Source organism: Trichechus manatus, unplaced genomic scaffold, assembly GCF_000243295.1.
Source record: "Trichechus manatus latirostris isolate Lorelei unplaced genomic scaffold, TriManLat1.0 scaffold00023, whole genome shotgun sequence".
NCBI classification, from domain to species: domain Eukaryota; kingdom Metazoa; phylum Chordata; class Mammalia; order Sirenia; family Trichechidae; genus Trichechus; species Trichechus manatus.
The window spans coordinates 18,549,486-18,574,821 of record NW_004443959.1 but is presented as its reverse complement, the minus strand read 5'-3'; the positions used below and the strand labels follow the sequence as shown (position 1 = coordinate 18,574,821).

The 25,336-nt window shown below is 42.2% G+C and overlaps 1 protein-coding gene across 1 annotated transcript in view; it reads right to left on the bottom strand.

Annotated features, from left to right (window-relative positions):
• The window catches only part of PXDN (peroxidasin), a 137,566-nt gene extending 115,251 nt beyond the window's left edge, over positions 1–22,315 (bottom strand). The window contains exons 1-2 of the mRNA XM_004373104.2: positions 22,228–22,315; positions 21,904–22,141 (exon numbers count right to left, since the gene is read on the bottom strand). Of these exons, the coding sequence (XP_004373161.1) occupies positions 21,904–22,141; positions 22,228–22,315 (326 nt within the window). The remainder of the gene's footprint in view (positions 1–21,903; positions 22,142–22,227) is intronic.
• Positions 22,316–25,336: the final 3,021 nt, after the last annotated feature.

Genomic DNA, 25,336 nt, shown 5'->3' with positions numbered 1-25,336 from the left:
AAAACACCATCAAGTGGCTTGTTCTGAATCACAGTGCCAGTTAATGGGCGACCAGAACGAGACGGGGGATGCCACACTCTGAGATCTTACGTTTATCCACCACATCACAATGCGTCCCATGTCCCACTGTATAACTACTTCCATCAGGAAGGCTGGAAGCAATCTTATTAATTTAGCACTGCTTTATGCATCAATTATAATGTCATCAAAAACACTTAATAAAAGCCATATTTTCCTAAGCAATGGGATAACAGAGGTATGTCAGCAACAGACAGCCTTCAGACAGGCTAGGAGCTTCATTTCCCTGCCCAATTATGTACAAAATCCACTATCAAGTCAAAAAGTTCAAGTCGATTTTAAAAACTACAAGGAACTGTGAGAGATTATAACAAAATAGGGAACTCCCACTCTAGTGGGCAGGTGTCATACTTTGTGGCAGCCCAAGGGCTCCCCAAAACAGAAATCAGATACCCACTTTCCCAGCCTCACTTCTGCTAGAACACAGGCCATGTAGCTCCACCAATGAAACATGCTCCTTTTCAAGGCATCAAGTCAAAATATGGCGAAATGAAAAGCGACAAGCTGTGAGAGTGGTTAAAAAGAACCCTTCCATTTATAAGTGCTTCCAGAAAGTCCCAGCAGTACTACCTTATGTCCAAGAGAGTAACAAACGTGGCTCCAGGCTGTGTAGACCCCAGGTCTCATTCTCTTCTCTTCCTAAGGATTCTGTGAACGTCCCAACATTCCTTAACAGGGTCCTTTTCTGCCTGTCTTAACTGGAGTGGACCCTATCATTTACAACTAAGAGCCCAGAGAGTTAACACACACTGTCATATTAGGCTTCTTATGTTTCAATGCCTTTGTCAGCTTTCTTCTTTCTTCTGTAATGTCGGCAAACTTCACATTGACATAAAACTAAGTACATGCCACAATCTCTTGTTCTACTGCAAGCCATCACAACTTTGGCCCAAAGGAGGAATTTTTACTACAAACAGACATCAGCAGACAAAGCCGTCCTTGATAAATTTAACATCTAGATATTCTGTCAAGGGCATATTCAGGAAGCACAATAACAAGGTTCATACTAAAGCAAACACTTGCTAAAACAGCCTAAGCTTTAAATACAAGAGGAACTGCTAGCAAGAAAAGAGCCCAAATTTTTCAGCTAAGACAGAGTATTTATTCCTTAGAGATAGTATAGCGAGCCTGAAATGTGGAGCAGTAGGAGGACATTCATCCCCTTGTGAATTATGCTGCCTCTCATTCAACATGCACAATGACCATTTTCGGTATATAATCTATTTCCCAAACTAAATGGTAAACCCAGAGAAGTCAGGGAATTCATCTTTATCCTCTTACAGCCCCACACTTGTTACAGTCCTCCATAGGGGAGGTCAAGCATACAAAGCATTAATGAGAGTGAGGTCTTCCATGAGGCAGGCGGTGGCCCATTGCATAAGCAGCCCAAGACATTGAGCCGCCTGTCCCTAAATGCACAAAGCAGAGTGCCTGGTGGTAGATTTCAACTCCATAGGACCTCTCCTGGATGAGTGATTCCTGAGCCTGTAGCTCCATTTGGGCCAATACTGTGTCTAGCTAGTCCTCTCCTCAGCACCCATCACTGTCTATGAGCTCAATAAGGACTACTTCAAAGATGCAGGCTCATTGGATTACTCCTTCAGCATTAATTCTTACACAAATTATACCAACCCTTTACATGTCTATGGTGAAGAAAATCTATGTCATAGGTTTATTTGTGGGGATCAAATGAAATAATGTATGTGAAGAAGATGTGAAATTAAAAGGAAGTATCCAAATGAGAGGGATTATAGCATATTGGTTATAAGTGTGTGTTTCATGGGAAATAACTGCACAAATGGAGCCCTGGCTCTACCACTCATTGACTGTATGACCTGGGGTCAGTTACTTAATCCCCGGAGCCTGGGTTTGTTTCCTCATCTGTACAATAGAACTAACAGTGGTACCTACACCTAAAGGTTTGTTGTGAGAATTCAAGGAGACAGTGCATGTACACAGTAGGAGCTCAGTGAGTTATGATGATGATCATGTTCATGGAAAATGACCACCTCTGCGGATAAGCAAGGGAGAGGAAAATGGGGACCAGCTGATGACGCTAGAAAGATTTTTTTCAACCACCATTTTGGTCTCACCATACAGAAAAGGACACATACAGAGAAATAAAACAGGTAGATAGATAGACGGACAGACAGACAGATAGGTAGGCAGATACAGATAGACAGACAGACAGATGGATAGACAGAAGTGTAGATAGACATAGGTGTAGATATAGATGATCCCACTGGGGTAAATAAATAACATGTAAATAAATAAATAGATGCACAGGAAAAAAGACAAAGTTTATATGCCCCAAGGATTATGGGCTACAAGATTTCAAATACTTTTCTTTGTACTTTCACTGTATTTTAAAATTCTTAAATGGATGGCCTTGCTTACATAATTTTGTTCTACTTTTAAAAGAAAAAAATAAAAATAAAATGTTTTCTAGACTATTTTGGGTTCAAAGAACAAAAAACTCACTCGATAACCATAAATCCTGAGCAGGAATGGAGGCAGCTGTAGAAACGGGTCCTCTCTGAAATCTTCTCATCAGTGTTCCTTCTCCAGGTGTCTCTGCCTCTAGCTGTCCTCCTGCACCATTGTCCCCTCTCTCTATTGACACATCTCCTCTGCCTCCCAGGAGCCTCTGTCCATCCTAACAGTGGTTTTCATGGGGCTGTCATGACCTGTCTGGTCCCTTCCCCTCATCACGGCCTTCCTGTTTCAGCTCTCACTGCTAGCTGTTTACTCTCTTAATATTTTCTAGTTCAAGTTCCCCAGCACTGGTTTGTGCTAAGCCTGGCCATATGGAACTGGCGAACACACAGATTGGCTGCCGTTGGATCAGATGCCCATCCCACATCCAATCAGCTGTGACCTGGGAAGACCAGGGTCATGTGACACACAACATGGAAAGTAAGAGCAGTGAATGGGGCAGCTTCCTCTAGAAGAGAGTGTCAAAGAGTAAGCATGCCAAGACTCAGCCTACTTATCACAGTAAATATTGTAATTGAAACAAATGAATGGGTTAATTGAGGTTGCTCCTGCACAGAGACAGAGCCTGCTCTTTGAGTTCAGCAAAATAAATGGATAAATCATGTTATCCCACTGGGCACGCATTCAAGACTTAACTAACTGGCAAGCAGAAAGCCACACACACTCAGCACAAAACCAAGCCTCAGAAGTAAATGATTTCAGGCTCTACTAAAACAGATTTTTTTTTTGCTTGCTGCTTTTTGAAAAGCCCCAAATCAAGTTAACTGTGTTTTAATTGCCTCCACGTAGCCACAGGATCGTAAACAGAATCAACAAATACGTATAGCAAATAATTCCTTTCTATCTAAGAGGCTCAAAGAGTGTACAATGTGCTGGGACTTGCTACACACACAGAACTTAAGACTTTTTAGGAAGACAAGAAATGTGATTCAAGATAATTATAAAATGAGAAAACATTTTTAAAAGTGCTGAATAAAACAGCTTCAGCAATCAGAAAATACCACAGGACAAAAGTGGTGTGGGATAGAGAATAAATATAAAAGGAGTGTATAACGGATGAGTGTAATGAACATCTTAAACAGAATAAAAATTAATCTTAGCCAAAGTATTCACTCTTGAAAGTTTTCTATGGAGACCTCTTGATTTTAATTATTCCAGGTTACTAGCTTCCTTTCAGCTCTTAGGCTGGGGTCCTGGGGCAGTCTACTCTGCACGGTGTCTTCAGAGCTCTGGTGGTTTAGCAGAAGAAAGTAAGCCCTAACAAGACATCTATTGTACGTAATGAATCCATTCATCTCCAACCTCCAGATACTAGCTAGCTATGTTCCTTGGAAGAACTGAAAAAATAATCACTCAGATCATTTCCTGTTGAGCTTTAGTCTCTCTGGAACCAGTTGAGAAAGGCTGCTAGACAAGAACTGAGAACTTCAGGGCAAAGAGGGCTACTCTAAGACAGAAATAAATAGTGAGGGAAATGGATTTGAAAGCCAGTGCCTTCCCAGCTTAGGAGAAAAGAGGCTTGGGTGTGTAGGTGGGTTCTTCCACAGCTATGTCTTTTTCTATAACCCTATAGCTCAGCTTCCTACCCCAAACTTAAACCATGAGGGAGGGTGGGAAGGAGCGAGGCAGGGCTGTGGCAGGACAGAGGCAAATGGCTATCGTGGCACTTACTACATGACTGGGTTTGTTTTGGGTCCCTGATTGGTGCCAATGGTTAACACGCTTGCTGCTAACCAAAGGTTGATGGTTTGAGTCCACCCAGAGGCACCTTGGAAGAAAGGCCTGGCGATCTACTTCTGTAAAATCAGCACTGAAAACCCTGTGGAGCAAAGTTCTACTCTGACATACATGGGGTCATCATGAGTCACAATCTATTCTATGGTAACTGTTTTTTAGTTTTTTTGGGGGGGTTTGTTTAACAGCTTGACTCCCCTCCTGGACTGTGAGCACCCAAAGAACAGGGTTTGTGTATCCTGCACACCAGTGCCTGACATTAACAAGCAATCCAGTATGATGGATGACGGATGGATGGATGGATGGTTGGATGGATGGACGGAAGGATGGATGGATGGATACAGGCAGTAACCCAAGAAAATTACACAATTAAAAAAACATACACACACAAGAAAACAAATGCTCAAGATTGATATTTAGCTACCTGTTGCCATGCCAATACAAACATCCTACATGTCTGAATAAGTAACAATGATGACTAACTGTATCCACTTTAATTGCTATTTTTAAAAGTTAAAAGTGTTGCTCTGCTGGTTATAGATTTTTAGAAATATTTGCTTCAAACCAGGAAGCAACAAACCTAATCTAGGATCTCCTTCCCTAAACCAAGCTGGGCAGTGACTAGGAAGGAGGGGCATAAATTTAGCAACCAGAAATCAGGTAAATTGCAGCCTTTGTTTCCCTTTGGTGAAACACACACTGCTTACAGTGATTTTGTCTACAAGGTCAGGCTTGTTTCCTACAACATTTCTGAGTAAAGAAGCCTTCCTGCCTTGGAGCTGGACCAGCCTTTGATTTTTCCCCACAGAAAGAGAAACTGTTCTTCTAAGAGCTTCAACCATTGTTAAGGCAAAATCTTGCCATTTCTACCAAAGTCAGTCTTACATTTTTTTAGAGTAACTCTGAATTTCCATTTATTCATTTATTTATGGATATATTCACATCCATTTATTTACTGTCCTTAATTCTTAGAAAATAAATAAATATCCATTTATTTACTGCCCTTAATTTTAGAAATAATTTGCACTAGGTCTATGAGGGTACTGTATTTTAGGAGAATCATTTTAAAAATAAAGTGAGGGGCTTGGGGAAGGGGCTGTGAAAAGGGCAGGAAACTGACATCATGGAGCACTTCCGGGGTTCAGGGCTGTAAAAATGCTGCCATCCCAACGAATAATTAAGAGTTCTTTAAACATTTCGATTTGGCCTGATAGAGAAAACTGTCTATTTAAAATAAGTTGAACAACTATGCGTGGAAATCATTTCCTGTTTGCATGACAATATCTTCTTTGCTTAAGGTCAACACATACAATAAAGTCCCCATCAATCTCTCTGAGCTTGCAGTCTGGTGTCTACTTAGAGAAACGCCACCACACATCACAGCCCCTGCCAAATACTCCTGACCCAGTCTTTCCTGAGTCAAAAAAGTGTGACTTCTCAAGGTTGATTAAGGATATTGTTGATGTGTTGTGAGACCGTTAACCATTGTCATAGGGCAACATTTGTAGTAACTGTTAAATGAGAAACTAGTTTGTTCTGTAAGCCTTCATCTTAAGTGAGAATAACAGCACAATTGGAAGAGCGTAGTCAATGTCACTGAACTGTGTATGCAGAAATTTTTGAAACGGTGTATCTTTGGCTATGTGTATTTTCACCAAAAAAAAAAAAAAGGTTGAGAATTTAGAAGGTTAAAATGTTGTGGGGTTGTTAACCAATGTCATAAAACAACATGTGTACTACCGTTTCATGAGAAACTATTTGTGCTGTAAGCCTTCACCTGAAGTACAATAAAATATTAAAAAAAAAAAAAAGTGTGACTTCTCCCTCCTCTGATCTCCTTTGGCCCTGCTTCTACTTTTCTTTTGGCAATTATGTTTAAATTTGCATGCTTCAATGCAAACAAGATTATGATCATAAACACAATAGCTTCCACTTAAACAACACCTACTGGGTCAGGAATTGTGTTAGGAGGTTTACATGTATTCTCCTCAGAATGGAGTCCCTGGGTGGTACTAACAGTTAAGTACTGACTGCTAACTCAAAGGCTGGCAGTTGGAACCCACCCGGAGGTGCCTTGGAGGAAAGGTCTGGTGATAGGCTTCTGAAAGGGCACAGCCAGTTCTGCTCTGAAACATATGCGGTTGCCATGGTTGAAATCACCTTGATGGAGGCGAAAAAAAAATCCTCAAAATACTACAGATGCAGAAATTAAGGCTTCAGGAAATTAAATAATTTACCCAAAGTTGCACAACTGGAAAGCAACCGAGCCAGGATTCTAACACCACGCTGATTGTGCCCTCTGCCTGCTACAGGCTATTGTTACTCAGAAGTGTTTTTTTCTTAGCCCTCAATGGGACAGAACTATCTTTTAAGGGCAGATCTCTGTACGTTTAACTCTTTACATATCTCTCAAGGTTACCTCAAGACATATACACTATGGTTTGTAATGGGGCCCATCCTATTACACTCTAATGTTTAATGGCGCCCATCTTCTCCCGCCCACCAGACCATAGCACATCAAAATCAGACAGCCACTGAGTCATATCGCCAGCTCTTCCACACACTAGGTATTTTATGACTTTTTAAAGAATAATTACATTCCAGGGCTTTGAAGTTAACACAACCTCAAAGGCAAAATACTTTCTCCCCTGAGGAAGATTAAGTTGAGACTGTTAAGAATTTTAAGTGTCCTGTTACTCTGCATGAGGAGCCCTGGTGGTGCAGTGGTTAAGTGCTCGCCTGCTAAGCAAAACGTCGGCTGTTGGAACCCACCAGCTGCTCCGCGAGAGAAAGATGCGGCAGTCTACTTCCCTAAAGCTTACAGCCTAGGAATCCCTGAGACAGTCTACTCTGTCCTATAGGGTCGCTGTGAGTCAGAACTGGACTTGATGGCAATGGGTGTAGTTTGGGTTTTGGTTATTCAGCACAGAAAACAGTCTTAATTCCTGTTCTTATCAACTAACATAAGCCTTGAAGCACCCATTCCAAGGAAGGTTCTACATTAGCAAGCTGGGCTGGTGCCAGAGCACCTCCTGCTACAGAAAGTCCTTTAACCCTTCCGTTCTCAGCATCTTTATCTAGAACATGCGCCTCACCTAGCAGAACGCCGTCAGTTGATCTAAAAGATCTTATGAGCTCTTACTCAGCACAAGATCTCCAGCTAAGATGTGACCATTGGTCTGGCAGGCACAGTTAACAATCTGGTAGGGACCAAACATGAAACAGGCAGGCCACCAACCGAGGATTGCCAGGATGCAGAATACGGACAGAGCTGTCGACCGAGTTCTGTGGAGGGCACAAGCCCTGTGGCTGGTCTAGTTCTCAGGATACAATGACCATCAAAACACATGGAGAGAAAACAAATGATAATAAATAAAATGTAGCTGCTGAGCAAGTAAATACAGATACATGCAGACATCGTATTTTCTCAAATTCAGGTGTTGGAGAAAACGTCCTCCCTACAATGCTCCCCAAAGCACATGGTTCCTAGCTCCATTACAGACTTCCTCAGTCTGACCTGGATTATATTAGCTCGGTAGTTTTAAGTGATTGATGCTAAACTAAATGAGAACAAGAATACTCGTCCTCGGGAAAACATGGACGGGGTCAAGGAAGGGAAATGAAAACGAAAGGCCCAAAATATGCCAATCACAATTCTTGGTGCAAATCAAGATTTTGTAGGTTATAGAAATGTACTCTAAATTAACTGGGACAAATACACAAAAATATATACAACAGTAGGCTGAAAGCATTGTTTACAGTAGCAGAAAAGTAGAAACAAAGAAATGGCACAGAGCGAAGGTTTGGTTAAATAAATTTGGTAATTTCCAAACAAACAAGAGCTATGTGGCTATTAACAATGGCGAGGCAGACCTGTCATTACTTGCAAAGACACACATTCAGACAGATTATTAAAGGTACGTTATAGAGCAGGCCATGTATTGTAACTCAATTTTTGGAAATACATATGCACATACATGCACAAAACATTTACATACACATATACATACATATAAATGTGTGTGTGTGTTTCTAAGAAAAAAAATATGTTAACAATTCCCTCTAATGATAGGACTGGGAGTGATTTTTATTTTTTTGTTTTGTTTCTCCATATTCTCCAAATTTTTCAGCTATGAACATGTACAACTTGCACAAAAATATTTTTTAATATGTTGTAAAGGAAAAATAAACAGGATGGTGCAATTATGTGGGCAAAAGAGCAGATTTCATAATCTCCTTAGTATACAGCTTGCTTCCAAAAAGCTGTTCCGCTTTCCTTCACGCAGGAATGACTAATTTGACATGTCTGTTCATTTAACCCAACTCCATGGTCTACAGAAGGTAAACAATGATTAATGGTTAAGAAGTCCTAAGAGAGAAGGCAGTGGGGCAAATTTCCAAAGATCATACAAATGTCTACACAATTTTAGAATTATGGGAAGTAAACAGGAAGAACTGGGAATCCTCCAGAGAACAACCAGGCACATGCACACACAACTTCGGGCATACCTCATACCTGGCATAAAGGCAACACCTCATATCTGGCATAACGGCAATATCTCATACCTGGCATCAAGGCATCAGAACATACATGATTGACATCCTGAGTCAAACTTTTCAGAAATACAGGTGATTCCTGATTCTCAGAAACGAATGATCCAACTGGAGGATTAAAGATTCCTCCTTGTGTTTCTCCTTCTATCCCTTCACCACTTCTCCAATTATTTCTGTAATTACCCAGCCCAGACATTGTGTAAAACCCAAATCTTCTGGCCACTTGGAGAAAAGTCTTTAGATAAGCAACTGGCTTAAAAAAAAATTGGCCACGATCTATTTAGTACAACTACTGAAAAACTATGCTACCCTTACCAAAGATAATCACATTTTACGACTACATATCAAAGATAAATAAACTTGCCTTTAATCTCCAAACAATAAGTAACAAAATTTTTCTTGTCACCAGAATAGGGGCAGAGTTTTAAAACTATATTTATCTGTGTTAGATGTTTTCTACAGCCCTACATTTGGGTTGAGTTGGGAGTAGGGGAGATAAAACTACCAGCATAAGTCAAACATAGAAACAATGAGAATTTCAACATCTAGGAGATTTCTCTGTTAGAAAACCAACAGAAGCTTAGAGCTATTCCATGCATCTAAATTGTAGCACCCTGTCACCGACAGCACAAAAAAGGACAACAAAGGTGCAGAAATGCAAATATCCAATGCAGATCAGTGACAACATGGTAGCTGAACATCAATCAGGGAGAGAGAGTTTAACAGCGAGTACAGTAATTACGCACTATTAAAGTTTAGCAAAACTGTGGCATAGATTGATGCGATGCTCAAAATCCACTTCCTCCAGTACCCTCAGCTAAACTACATTTCCCAGAACCCTTGCATCTTCAGAACGACCGATGAAGAATTGAAGCCTTTGAATTAAGGTACTGGCGAAGAATATTGAATATACCATGAACTGCCAAAGAAGAAACAAATCTGTCTTGGAAGAAGTACAGCCAGAATGTTCCTTAGAAGTGAGGATGGCCAGACCTCGTCTCACGTACTTTGGACATGTTATCAGGAGGGACCGGTCATGCTTGGTAAAGTAGAGGGTCATCAAAAAAGAGAAAGACCCTCAACAAGATGGACTGACACAGTGGCTACAACAATGGGCTCAAGCATAGCAACGACTGTGAGGATGGCGCAGGACCAGACAGTGTTTAGGGTTGCTATGAGTCAGAACCGACTCGACGGCACCTAACAACAACAACAACAACTTGCGTCTAGGGTGAGAAATGTTGCTAGTTCTTACCAACGCAATATGAGCAAAAATGATGGCATCACTCCCCGGCCAAGGCAGTTCAGAGCAAGTGTGCCTTCTCCATGTTCATGCTCCTTCTTCCCCCTTCGGTGGCAACTTGGAGGACCAGGAACTGAGGATGACAGAGCTACAAAATGGAAAGAACCTGGATCCTAAATCATTGTTTGAAGGAGGGCTAGCTAACATTTTCTTAAAGAACCATTTAGTGAATATTTTGGCTTCTCACAACTACTCAGCTCTGCTCTTGTAGCTAAATGCTGACCACAGACAAAAGGTAAACAAAACAGTATGGCTGTGTTCCAACAAAACTATTTGCAAAAACAGGCAGCTAGCCCACGTGCCATAGTTTGCCAACCTCTGGCTTAGAGCAGAACCTCCCAAGTTGGACGCTGCTCAACCAAGAACATCCCCATTGAATCTGTGATTGAGAAACAGACACTGTTTTAATTCACTGAGATTTTGCGACTGTTTATTACAGCAGCTAACATTAAATTACCCTGACTAATACAACTTTATTACAAAGGCAAAGGAAAAACACCAGGGTTGATTAGTTTTTAATTTTGTTGTTGTTGCTAATCTGGACTTCAGAATGAGAATTCAATCATTACTTTATTCTAATCTTTATTTATTTTTACTGAAACTTGTTGCAGAGAAATTTAAGAAAGGTTAAAAATAAAGTTTAAAAAAAAAAAAAAGGTGAGTTGAGGACTTCTACTTTTGACCAAGATGGAATAATGGAGACCGGACTTAATCTTCTGCCTGAAACAATCAAAAAAACTAACAAAATATATGAAACAACTGTTTTTAAGACACAGTACATCAATCAGTCAATGGCAGACAGTGATCCTTGAGAGAAAGAAAATGAACAAGACAAGCCCTACAGAAGCCCCAGCTTACTTACTGCATAAGAGAGGTTCCAGGGGAAACTTAGGCAGAGGCTGGGCAACTCTGCATTGAGAAAATGATGCTGTGAGTCTGGGGAGACCAAGACAGCTAATATTCAGAGGACAGAGTACCAGAGGTAAGACATTTTCACACTCCAGGGAAAAAAGACAGAAAACTCCAGAGACTGACAGAGTGTCCCCCTCAAGTATTCAACCAGGCACTGATCGGCACGTGTAGGAGGAAATTACCCAAGCCTGGGAAAGAACCACCGGAAAGGATTAGAGGTCACAGTGCCCAGCTTTCATGCAGGGCCAGGAACATTTTCTGTTCCCACCAACCAGACTAGAAAACATCAAGATTCACGGGTCACTGAGTAGAGTTCACAATAGTTTAATTACCACTAGACTGAGCACTACTCCCGTCCTGCCTAACAAAGCTTAAAAGCAAGATCTGAAATGATCCAACTGTTTCCATGTAACTTAACTACCCTCCAAGACAGAGCTCAAGAATAATCATCGGAATACAATACTAACCAGTGCACAACAAGATAAAAGGCACAATGTCTGGAATCTAATAAAAAGTAACAGGCATGGAAAGAAGCAAGAAAATACAACCTATAATGAGGAGATTAAACCAATCAATCAAAACCAACCCAAAACTGACAAAGAAGTTAGGAGACATGGATATTAAAAGAGTTATTAAAGTATATTCCAAAAGTTGAAAATGTTAAGTAAGGACATAGAATTTTTTTTTAAAGACTCAGATTTTCTAGAGATAAAAATGTCTGAAAAGAAAAATATACTAGATAGGATTAATAGCAGATTACACATTGTAGAAGAAAAGACTGGTGACTTTGAAAACAACAATAGATACTATTAAAAAGGAAACATACAGCAAAAAAAAGCCATTAATTTAAAAAAAATTGAACAGAGCATCAGTGAGCTGTGGAATACATTCAAGTGACCCAATATATGGGTAACTGGAATACTCAAAGGAGAAGAGACAGAGGTAGGGACAAAAAAAAACAAAAAAAACAAAAAAACAGTAAACTAAAGCCCCAAAATTTTCCAAATTTGTTGAAAACTATAAACCTATAGATTCAAGCTTAAAAAACCCCAACCACAAAAAACATGAAGAAAACTACCTCAATGAATATCTTAATCAAACTGCTCAAAACCAGTGATACCAGAAAATCTTAAAAGCACTAAGAAACAAAAAAACATGATACATACAGAGGACCAAAGATAATGATGACAGTAGATTTCTCTCACCAACAGATCTGCACTACAAGAAATGTAAAAGAAAGTCCTTCAAGTAAAAGGATGGAAATGGATATACCCAAAGGAATGAAAAGCACCAGAAACAATGGAAAAATTTTTCTTATTTAAATCTCTTAAAAGGATAATTGACCCTCACTAGAATGACTCTAGGAGCCCTGGTGGCACAGCGGTTAAGAGCTTGGCTGCTAATCAAAAGGTCAGCAGTTCGAATCCACCAGCCACTCCTTGGAAACCCTAGGGGGCAGTTCTACTCTGTCCTATACAGTTGCTGAGTCAGAATCGACTCAACAGCAATGGATTTTTTAGGGGTTTAGAATACCTATACTCAATAAAATGGAAAATAACAGGTGTAGGTAAGGATGTGGAGAAACTGGAAACATCATCCACTGCTGGAGGGAATGCAAAATGGTACAACTGCAAGTCATACAATGTATATTCTTGATTATAATGGAATTATACTAGAAATCAATATAACAGAGATCCCCAAGTACTCAACAGCACATTTCTAAATAACTCTGAGTCAGTAACGAGACTGAAAGAATCTTGAAAATTAGAAAATATTTTGAACAGAATAAAAATGAAAACAGACATACCAAAATGTACTGATGCCCCTAAAACTGTACTTGGAGGGAAATGCATAGCCCTAAGCAGCTATTTCAAAAAAGAAGAAATGTCTCCAATCAATGACTTCAATTTCCATCTTAATAAATTAGAAAAAGAAAAGCTAATTAAATACAAAGTAAGTAGAAGAAAAGAAATAACAAAGCAGAAATGAATGAAACAGAAAAATAATAGAGAAAATGAAACCAAAAGTCTGTTCTTTGCAAAGACCAATAAAATTGATAAACCTCTAGCAAAACTGATCAGGAAAAAAATAGAGAAGACAAATTTCTATTACCAGGAACAAAAGAGGTGCTATCAACAGATTCTTCAGATATTAAAAAGATAATAAGAGAATACTATGAACAACTTTATGAGAACAAATTTGAAATTTTGTATGAAATGGGCAAGCTCCTTGACAGGCATAGCCTACCAAAGCTCACTCAAGAATAGCTATCCTGACTAGTCCTCTGTCTATTGAAGAAATTAAAATTGTAGTTAAAAACTTTCCCATAAAGACAATTCCAGGCCCAAATCAATTCACTGATAAATTCTACCAAACATTTAAGGAAGAAATAAAACCAATTCTACACGCACCCTTCAAAAGAACTGTAAAGGAGGGAATGTTTCCCAACTCACTCTATGAGGCAAGATTTATCCTGATATGCCAAAAGCAGACAAAACATTTCAAAAAAGGAAAACTAAAGACTAAAATCCTCCCTTGAGAATATAGATGCAAAACTCCTAAATGAGGGCAGACGGGTGGAAGGCAAGGATTCCCAAGGGGAGCAGGAAAACTTTGGGGGTGATGGATATGATGTCTGCTATCCTGCCTGTGGGGATGGTTTCACGGGAGTACACACATGCCAAAAGTCAGCAAAGTGTACACTTGAAACATGGGCACCTTCTGAAATGCCACTTATGTCCCAATAAAGCTGGATTTTTTTAAGTGAAAACTCATCAGGACAAATGGCAAATAAGGGAAGTAAGTCACTGGTAAAGCTTCTGCTTCAAACCTTCACATAGAACAAAAGACTAGATGGTCCTGCAAGCAAGCCCCTTGTAAGCCTTTTGAGCTCTTCAATGCTCAGTATACGGCGTCTGCTCCAGACAGAGTAGATGCTTGACAAATGACTAATCAGACAGGGTGTAGTAGCCATAAACACTGGTCCCTCATTGTCTGAGCTCCTCAGATGGGCTGGGGATCTAGACACAAATAAGGTATGATCCCTATCTTCAGTTAGCTGATTATACAGTGGGCAAGCATCTCTGGAACAAACCACCATTTAAAAAAAAAAAAGTCTGAAGTAAATCCTACAAGAGGAACAAACAGTACTCTGGGGAAACGCAGACTGTCTGATTATTCTTGACCCAAGATCATTGTTAAGTTCTTTTAGGGTCCGTGTCTCCCATTTCTTAGCCTTTACAATTTTTACGAATAGGGGAGAGAGCAACCATTTCCAGAGTTAATTAGTTAACAAGAAGAATTGACACAGTAACACAGGCAGGTCCCTCAAACCTTGTAGCGAAGCCAGAAAATGGAGACCACAGGATTTAACTCATCAAATAGCCGAAGCATTTTCCCTTAATTTGCTTCCTAGTTTCAACGTACATCAGGAGTAATCATTCGGTTGAAGTATTTTTTAGGCTTTACCTATTTCGTCTATGGACTTGTGACATCCAAAGAGAAACCAAATGAGTCGGAAGAAAAGTATGTTCTAATTTTCAAAGTAAACACCAAGACAAAGAAAATATAAATCACTGTGATGTTCTATTTAGAAGGATTTTGACGCTATTTAAATTATTTTAAACACTCAAAAAACATTCACTTACCAATCAATGTATCTATGCTGGAGTCCTGGTGGCGCAGTGTTAAGCACTCAGCTGCTAAGCAAAAGGTCAAGGGTTCGAACCCACCAGCCACTCCATGAGAGAAAGCTGTGGCAGTCTGCTTCTTATGGGGAAACCCTATGGGACAGTTCTATTCTGTCCTATAGGGTTACTATGAGTCAGAATCAACTCAACTGCTAAGTATTATGTGCAGATAGCACATAATAATTCAATCCCTGATCTCAAAAATTTGCTGGTCTCATCACAACACAACGAACATATAATCAATATCACTGAACTGTACATATAAACATCGTTAAAGTGGTAAATGTTTTGTTATATATATTTTTATCACAATTAAGAAAAAAAAAAGCCATTAGCCTAAATAGGAAAATATCACTAACAGACAAAATAGCTACGTTTTAATTGATCAAGCATGAAACACAGAAAATTTTAACTGCTCTTAAATTGAATTCACCAAAAATGTGTATTTTTAAACAAATCTCATTTTTTTCTGTATCCCAAAGGGTATGAAACTGTCAGCAGTAAAATAAGGAGTAAAGCTGAAGACTGTGAAGTACAAGTAACCTTATGTGGTAGACACTGTAGGTCAGAGGCACACAGTGACCCTCCAATGTCAGACAATATAAGCAAGAGCAGGAAGACTAGACCTCAGGTCTCCCAAGTTCCAGCCCAGAGTTCTGTCTACATGGAGCTCTGAGACTACAGCCTGCTTACATTCAGCCACTTGCATTTTCGTTTCAATTCTCTTCATTGTCAACCGCGAAAGGAAAAGTCTGGTTTTCTGCAGTCCAAAGGATAAAAACATACGATTAGCAAATGGGAATGAAACATAATGCATGTTGATCTTCCACTTTTTACCTGGTTTTCAAATAAATGAAGAGATTAACTCTGGAGGCTGGAGTTTTGCCTTTGTTTTTGTTTTAATTTTTTAATTTCAATTTTTAATTTTGAGCCTTTAGTCAGTGTAGTGGATAGCTCTTATCTAGCCTGCCTGACATCCTTTCATCTTCTAGTAAAACGCCTGTTTGCATCTCTAGGTATATGTTCAGGAAAAGCAGATTCCATCCATGGCTCCAGAAGCAGCTGTGGACCCCAGGTCTGGCGGTCAAGGCCCTCCATCCCTCCCAGCCATCTGCTCCTGAATGGGCATGTCACACATCAGGTCCATTAAAACTAGCCCCAAAACTTCTGCTGTGCACCCAGGAAAGAGTCTTCCATTCTCTTCCTGCCAGACTTGGGGCTGTCAGAAGGTCAACTTAAAGGTTTTCGCCAGTCATCAGCAAGCAGGGAAACCGAGTCAAGTCACCAGAGAAGGAAGGTGAGCCAAGCCACCAGGGGTATAAACAGGGTCACACACAGACCCTGGATTGAGCCCAGCTGAAGGTCGAGCTGCCTCCTGGAGTGTGGTCTCATGGACTAACATACTTTCTTCTGTACAACCAAAATGATCCTGGCCAAAGTAGCTGATATAAGGACTATTTCCTTGACATATTAAAAACATTGAAAAAGGGAAGCAATTGTTCTACAAACTGAAGTACAGCTACATTGTTGTATGAGTTTCTAACAGGCAGGACACTTTGCAAACACAGTTTTCAAACATTAAGTTTTGTTCAAGTTGTAGCTGTATCTAACTAAGCACATAACATACTCCTCAAAGGACAAACTCGATTTCCCACTAACCCAAGGGTCACAGCACACCAGGGACCGGCCAACTCTGAGCTTATTCGTTTTTCTTTTTCTTATTTTTTTAAACACTGTATTAAATATTTATGTAACAAAACATTTTCCATTTCAACATTCTTCATATGTACAATTCTGTGACATCAATCATGCGTAGGAGCCCTGTGGCACAAAGGTTAAGTGCTTGGCTGCTAACCACAAGGTCGGCGGCTCAAACCCACCCAGCTGCTCCTCTGAAGACCTGGTGATCTGCTCCCATAAAGATTACAGCTTAGGGAACCCTATGGGGCAGTTCTGCTCTGTCGCATCAGTCGAGACGAGTCGAAAATTGACAGGATGGCGCCTAAGAACATCATGTTCATCACGTTGTTCAATCATCACCAATAACTATTTCCAGATTTTTCCATCACTCTTAACAGGAGCTCAGTGTCCCCTAAACTAAGCTTACTCTTGAGCGCTTAAGATTTTCTTCTCTTCTGAACACAGCACACTGAACATGAACCACCTCCCAGGTGTCTGCTTGTAACTCCTTCACAGCAGCTAGTAGGGTGAGAAGCTATTTGATGGTGCACCCACCACTATGGAAAGATAAATTGTCAATACCTAAATTTTTTTTAAATATCCTTATGATACTTTCCAAATGTATTTGAGTTGTGGTAATACACTGACTTCAACATAATGGTGAATTTGAAAGTAAAGTCATCAGTTTTATGTAGGTTAAAGCCTCAAACATATAGACTCATCAGCTGAGGCCAGACGAGACCTGATACCACTCAAGGGTGGATTAACCAGTAAGCAAGGAATGCACGGACTTAGTTGTGTGTTTACTTACTAATCTGTAGCGCATAATTTCACATAGTTCAGATTAGTTAAGGAAGCACAAGTACGCCCGTGCATACCTTGCTTATTGGGTAATCCATGCCTGTAAGTCTCACTGCCTCTCACATCTGCTGTTGTAAATCTGCTAGCAAAGGAGGCGAGGCTAGTTGAGAGTATCCCTGGAGGCCGTGGTCAGGAGTGAGGGCAGTTCTTGTGTTCCAGGAAAATGAAGTGAAGAAAGTGAATGCTAAAAGTTCTAGAAGAAGAGTCCAGCTTGAGAGCACTCCCAACAGACAGCTTTACTCCCCTGCCCACCATGCAGCCATTCTCCTAACCCTCAGGGAACAAGTTCTACCTCCATCCCCTTCTAGGGAGGTCTCATTTCTGTGAAAAGGTACTAATTGTATAACGGAAGTTGGTGGAGAAATTATTCTCCTTATAGCCAAGTTTGGGTTAGCCACACAGCTTATAAACCTAAATCTTGGGCAATAGCTGTAGTTTACTTGGCAAGTCTTAACAGGACAAATGAAAACACTTAAATGGCCCGAAGACTCATTTCTCAACCAGGGTGTCATGATTCCCAGAGGAGGCCTGCAGGAGGGGGAGGAACCCATGAAGCTACACAGGAGGTCAGCAGCAATACTGGACCTTCTACTCCTTGCAGAGTATGCTGCTCTGCCCCAGACGACCGGACGTGCTCCAGTACCCGGACAGTTCGGCCCACCTCCTTTATTCCCACAAGGCCCTGTACTTCCGGTACATATGGTCACTCTCCTCACGCCACTGAAAATTTCTCCTAACTCCTCTAATGTCCCTACTAGACTGTGTATTCCATAAGGAGTCAGGTCCCTTTTAAGAACATAGCACAGCACTAACGCATAGTCCTGTACCAAAACCCATTGCCACTGAGTCGATTCTGACTCACAGCGATCCTACAGGACAGAGTAGAACTGCCCCAAAGGGTTTCCAAAGGAGTGGCTGTGGATTCGAACTACTGACCTCTTGGTTAGCAGCTGTAGCTCTTAACCATTGTGCCTCCAGAGTTCCTAACACATAGCAGTTGACCAGAAAATAGTTGATGAAGAGTGAGCCAATGTCTCGCAGACAGACCGACACACTCAGTGCAGAGGGCAGCGCTCTCCTTGCCAGCGTGCTTTGGGGCCGTGTCCACTGATACCCCTCTTGGCATCACCCCACACTTCATGTCCTCAGACCCTCCTCCAGCTCCAGGATTTCCTGTCACATCAGCTGCAGTCTGGGGTCACTCTCATGGCTTTAGAGTAGCCTAGGATGGATGTTAGTTTTGAAGAGTTGATTCCCATGACCTCAACAGTGGAGGATGTAGAGAAAAGAAAGGAGATCAGGAAATGAGGGGCAAATATGAAGGGCAAAGGCCCCGGAATGTCTGTGGTTTGAACATCAGTACAGAATCACTTTTGAGAAAGAATTTTTAAATTTTTACTTCCCAAAAAGGCTGGAGTTGAGAGGAAAAAAGGAAGAGGGCAGGGTAAAAAATCATAATTTAATTTCTAGTATAAGTTTTTAATTATCATTATGACAAACTTCCATTGTACTGAACATGGTATAGTATTCAAAAGTTAAACAAGCGTTTCTACAGAAACCTCTGAGAGAAACCGAAGTGATACATCTTGATAGTGTTATGAAGGCGTTCTCTTAAATGGCAGGAGAGCAACATACCAGCAAAACCACACAGAGCCCTGAGGACGCTAGTATCTCAGGTTGTCTGGCTGCTGTTTATTCTAGAACATGGCATTATACTTTTCAGTTGGAGGTAAACTCAAGAGTCAAACCAAACCTGAATCACAAGGTGGTCTGATACCATTATTTTCTGCCCCAAACCACAAATCAAAACAATCCAATATTAGGCCTGGCTTGAACACACTCCTGAAGCAATGTTGGAGGAAAAAAGGTCTAAGATTTTCCAGTAACATCTGATTCAATCTTCTTTTTATGGGGGGGGGGGTCTTGAAAGCAAAGGGGTGATGTGATGGTTGGACCACCCGACTAAGTTCTAGGTGGGCCAGTTTCTTTATTTTCCTATCTTTTATGTTCACAATTTCCACCAAATAATTTTCCGAAAATAGAAAATACAAGCATGTACATGAGAGCAGAGACCTGGGAGAAAGGCTAAAAACAAAAATTAAATTTCTGTATGTGTGGAATCTGTAATGCAAACATGTTCTACAAAGCAACTCCACATGAGCAACTCCAAGAAACTACCAGATTGAATTCTTATAACATCAACACCAAGCTCCCTACAAATCTGCTCTTCATTTCCTTACGTCCTTTCTTCTGTTATTATCCTACTTCCCCCAGTGTGCATTAAACAGGGAACTGTCTCTTTTTTAATTTCCCAAAACACACTACCCCATCATTACTACCTCTATACTTGTGCCCAATCAGGCCACACAGCTAAACACTTCCTGTTCTCCCAGAGGTCAAGTGAGCTGCTACATGTCTCCTGGCTAGAAAGTACCAAGCCAAGACAATTCCAGCTACTAGTTCTACACTCTTTTCCATGTTATCTAAATAATAGTAATAGGGAGCTGCACTTACTCTCTCTGAGCCTGTGTTTCCACATCTGTAAAATGGGTATGTGTTCATTTCATCAATAATCTGCTTAGTTCTATAAGGGATTTGGTCAGCCTAACATCTGTTTTGCCTGTCTCACAGAATTGATGAGATCAAACACACTAATTTCAAAACATTTTTGAAAACTATAAAAATATAAAGTATAAATTTATGCAAATAAATGCTTGCTGTACATCTTCCAAATGCTGGCAGGCTGTCACCTCACTCTCATACACTTGACTACTTTTACAAATACTTTAAGTTTTTATGGAGGACCACAGTGGTTAAGAACTTGGCTGCTAACCGAAAGGCTGGCAGTTCAAATCCACCAGTGGCTCCTTGGAAACCCTATGGACAGTTCTACTCTGTCCTCTCCTGTTGCTATGAGTCGGAATCAGCTCGACAGTAGTGGGTTTGGTTTCGGTTTTTATACCATGCGTAGCATGGCAGAGGATTCATTTTGGCCCTATAAACAGTTATATTTTAAAATACTGTTCTTTTTAAAAAGCAATTAAGATTTGGGGGCAGAGCATATTACAAGTATTAGACTTTGGCCAGATATGAATAACAGCTTCACTGTCCAAGTTTTGTCCACTGACTCACTAAAGAATTAAAAGTATCCATACCAGAGAAACCTCACCCTGTCGCTTTTTAAAAATCCCGTCCTTTATATACTATGTCGCCCTCTTTGGCTAAGAGGCCTTTGCTGACCATTCCAACTCTCTGGGAAGCGAAGTTTTATCTCCAGGGAGGAATTATTTCAAAGGCTGAGAATAATTCACTCCCCAAAGGACCCTGCAGGAAGTTGCCTAAAAAACTCAATGACTACTAAGGAAGGTGTTCTGTCAATGTACTTTCTTTTAAATGGAAGAAACACTAACCACCAACTTCCTGAATAGTTCACTAAAAAGTTTACAACTTTTGCAGGGTTCTTCTTGGTGCCAAAAGTTGTGTGGCTGAGCCAGGAAAAGTGAAAACTATTTTTGCATCCAGAATGGTATCTATAGGATACTGAATTACAGTCAGCACCTAAAATGAACGCCTGCCTTTATAGATTTTGGAAAATATCTCATCAAAGGCTCCTCAGAACACATCAAGTCCTGCAGCGAACCCTGGCGGCACTTCGCTACCGAAGAAAACACAGCACAAAGTGACGGGAATTCCCTCCTCCCTTTGGGGAACCCTAGATTGGCGCGAAGGTCGGGGTAAGTTCTTCACGTTTTTGGTGAGCTCTGTGAAGTGTGTCTTTTCTAATACATTTTATTAACTTTAATGTGAAGTATTAATAAAGTTTAGTACATCGATGAATATGGAGAATCCAGGTTATAAGATAAAAGGAAAGACTTGCAAAGGGAAGATTCAATTATCTATCGAAGGATCCAGAAACCGCCTCTAAGTACCTCCGATATCCTTCTAGACCGGGTTTTGCTCTCCATAACTTAGTAACCCGCAACAAGGGCCCTTCCTGGGCAACTTCACAGACCGGCTTTGGGGAGAAGGAAAAGAAAGCAAAGCTAAGAGCGAAAACCGTTGCATCCCGCAGAACGCTCCTCCGGGGACGAATCTCGAAAAGCACCTGGGAGGACATGGGGACGCTGGTTGGGGAAGGGTCTGCAAGCCAGGGACGCAGGTAAATAAAGGGTCAGCCGAGATTTCAGCAGCGCAGGGGAGGAGGACAGGCAAGCCGCGCTCTCGAGAGCTGGGGAGAGCTACAGAAAGCAGGGGAGAAGGATGAGGAGAAGAAGGGGCCCCGAGGTGAGGGTTAGGACGAGGAAGGCGGGGAAGGAGGAAGGAAGAGGAACTGGGGAGAGGGAGCAAAACGGGGGAGGGGGGCTGGGTCTGAGCGGAGGAGGGGCGGGAGACCAGTGGGGATTTCCCTGGCTTCTCCCAACCACTTCCAAATTAAGCGGTGGAATTTGGAGTTTGTAACAAAGGCGGCTGCAGCCGGAGGCCGGCGCGAAGAGCAGCGACTAAGGTCCGGCTCCGCGGCCGCGCCGCTCCAGCCAGGGCCGGCAGACAAAGGCGGCAGCGGGGTCCCGACCCTCCCTGGCCCGGGAGCGCACTTACAGGATGGAGGTCTGCGGCGCCACGGCGGGCACGGTCTCCAGCATCAGATGCATGCAGCGCACCGTGGTGCGGAAACACAGGCAGCGGCTGGGGCACCCGCCGCCGCCCCCGCCGCCCGGCTTCGGGGAGACCCCCACCAGCACCCCCCAGCTGCAGCATAGCAGGAGCGCCAGGCACCATCGCGCGGGACCCGCTCTGCGCGGGGTCATGGCCCACCGGGCTGGCGCGGACGGACAGACTGCAGGCGGACGGAGGGGCCGAGGCAGTGTTCCCCGCGCAAAAGGGAGAGCGCCTGGTGCGTCCTCTCGGCCCGGCTCCCCCAACTGAGCCGGCTCGGACTGAGGCGGATTTCCCAGCTGTGGGCAGTGGGAGCGGGCTGGGGCGGGGTGGGGGGGCGGCCAGCTGTGCACATGCGCCGTGGCTCCTCCCTACCCCCCGACCCCGCGCCCGCCTCCCGGCCCCCGCCCCTGAGCCTCCCAAAAGGGCCGCGGGGCGGAGCGAGGGATGCAAGCGGCGGCTCTGCTCACGATTCCCTGCAGCGCTGTGGCGCACGACGGCCGGGGCGCTACCACCTCCAGCCAAACTTAGGCGAGTGTAAAACTTCTCCGTGGTGGAAAGTTAAGACAATCTGGGGCCCAGGTTTGAATCCCAGATCCTCCATTTAGCAGCTGAGTGTCCTTGAAAAAGTTATTTCACCTCACTTAACCTGTTTCCACATCTGTGCAATAGATTGTGTACGTGTGTGTGTGTGTGTGTGTGTGTGTTTTAATACTTTTAGAGTACTTGCAGTTTTCCAGGCTCTCCCTCTCTTAGTTATATCCATATAATATTCAAAACAATTTGTCAGATGGCAGTTGTAACCCAGTAGCTGCTCCGGGAGACAAAGGTTACAGACTTGGAAACTCTATGGGGGGGTTCTACTCTGTCCTATAGGGTCGCTATGAGTCGCCATCGACTTGACGGCAACGGGTTTGGGTTTTTTGGTTTAGGTTAGAATAATAGATGGTTTATGCAGAGTCCTTGGTGCAATGGACTGCCAGGGGCGTATGACTTTCCATTTCCTCTTCTGTGGGATGGAATGGGGAAAGGAGACCCTTGGGCCCAGCACATGTTAGAGTTGTATGGATACAACAGAAGGCATGGAAAGGAGGTAAGAAATGGAAGTAAAATACAGAGAGAGAGAGGACACCTTTACATACATTCTCAGTGATTTTCACAACAAGCCTCTCTTTCCATTTATCTATTCTTAGTTGAGGCTAAGTAGTTTACCCAAAGCCACACAGTAAGGGCAGTTTTGATCCCCCAAACCTGTCGTCGTTCCTTTACATTACCATGCTGGTGTTCTAACCCAAGACGTGTTTGAGGGCATTCTGGCATGGGATTGGTAAGGTGATTACTTATCTACTGCTGTGTAGCAAATTACCACCACACTTAGCTTAAAATAACAAACATTTACCATCTTGCACGTTTTCAGAAGGTCGGGAAGCTGGGAGCAGCTTAACTGGGTGGCTCCGGCTCCGGGTCCCTCATGAGGTTTCAGATAAGTTATCTGTCTAGGCTGTGTCATCTGAAGGGACTGAAGATTCCTCTTCCAAGCCCACTCATATGCCTGTTGGCAAAAGGCTTCTGTTTCTTGCCACGTGAGCATCTCTATAAACTGGCTCAGACAATATGGCCACTGGCTTCCCCAGAGTTGGGTAACCCCAGAAAAAGAATAGAGCACCCAAGGTAAAAGCCACAGTCTTTTTATAACCTAACTTCAGAAGCGACAAACCCTCACTTCTGCTGGATTCTATTCCCAGAAGCAAGCGAATAAATCTAGCTCACACTCTAGGGAAGGGAATTACACAAATGCCTATGTCCTCGTGCTGCTATGACAGAAATACCATCATTGAGTGGCTTTAAAGAACATAAATTTATTTTCTCACAGTTTAGGAGGCCAAAAGTCCAAATTCAGAGTGTGGCTCTAGGTGGAGGTCCTTTGTCTATTTTAGTTTCTAGTAGCCTGCAATCCCTGGTTCCTTAGCAATCTTCATGTGGTATCTACCTTCCCCATTAGTGCTAGTTTGTCTCTGTGCCTATGCTGTTCCTTATTACTCAGCACATTTAGGTTAGAATGCACCCTACACTGATAGGGGATCATTAGCATCACAAAAAAATTCTATTCCAAAATAGAGTTACATCCACAGGTATAGGGGTTAGGATTCCACCGCTTACTCTGGGGAGACACGATTCAATCCATAACTACAAGGTTGTGAATACCAGGAGGCAGGGATCCTTAAGGCTGCCTTACCAAAGGAGAATTTTTAAGGTTAACCTCTTTTGAGTTACTATGGAACCAAGGAAGGGTACAGGAATAATCCAACATGACATAAGGGCAGAACATTGGGTGGGAGTTAAAAATAGTGAGGTCGAGCAGACTGTGAGCAGAGGGGATGTGATGCCAGGGAAAAATGCTGGGCTTGCATCCTGTCTCCTCTCCAGTCGCAGGACTGCCACCGTAGTAACATCCCAGCCATGTCAACATTCTCTGAGAAGTAGCCTTGTGTCCGATGCTTACATACAAGAACTCTTTTCATCTTCACAAAGCTGTAGCTATTTTATTATTACTCCCCATTTATAGAGAAGCAATTTCTCCATTTATCATGATCTTGCTTACTGGTCCAGTTGTGAGAATTTTTGTTTTCTTTATGTTGAGGTGTAATCCATAATGAAGGCTGAGAAAAGTTTGAAGTTGTCAAGGATTTCATTTTACTTGGATGAACAATCAACACCCATGGAAGCAGCAGTCGAGAAATCAAAAGACGCATTGCACTGGGCAAATCTGCTACAAAAGGCCTCTTTAAAGTGTTGAAAAGCAAAGATGTCACTTGGAGGACTAAGGTACACCTGACCCAAGCCATGGTATTTCCAATCACCTCATATGAATAAGGATGATGAAGAAGAATTGATGCCTTTGAAAATATGGTGTTGGTGAAGAATATTGAATATACCATGGACTGCCAGAAGAATGAACAAGACTGTCTTGGGAGAAGTACAGCCAGAATGCTCCTTGGAAGCCAGGATGGCAGACGTCATCTCATGTACTTCGGACATAAAAAAACATCGTGGACATCATGCTTGGTAAAGTAAAGGGTCAGCGAAAAAGAGGAAGACCCTTCACAAGATGGATTGACACAGTGGCTGCAAAAATGGGCTCAAACGTAACAACAATTATGAGGATGGCACAGGACCAGATAGTGTTTTGTTCTGTTGTACACAGGATCACTGTGAGTTGGAACCGAGTCGACAGCACCTAAAAACAGCAAAAACTTTGGACATGTTATCAGGAAGGACCAGTTCCTGGAGAAGGACATCATGCTTGGCAGAGTCAGCGAAAAAAAAGAAGACCCTCAGCAAGATGAATTGACACAGTGGGCGCAATAATGGGCTC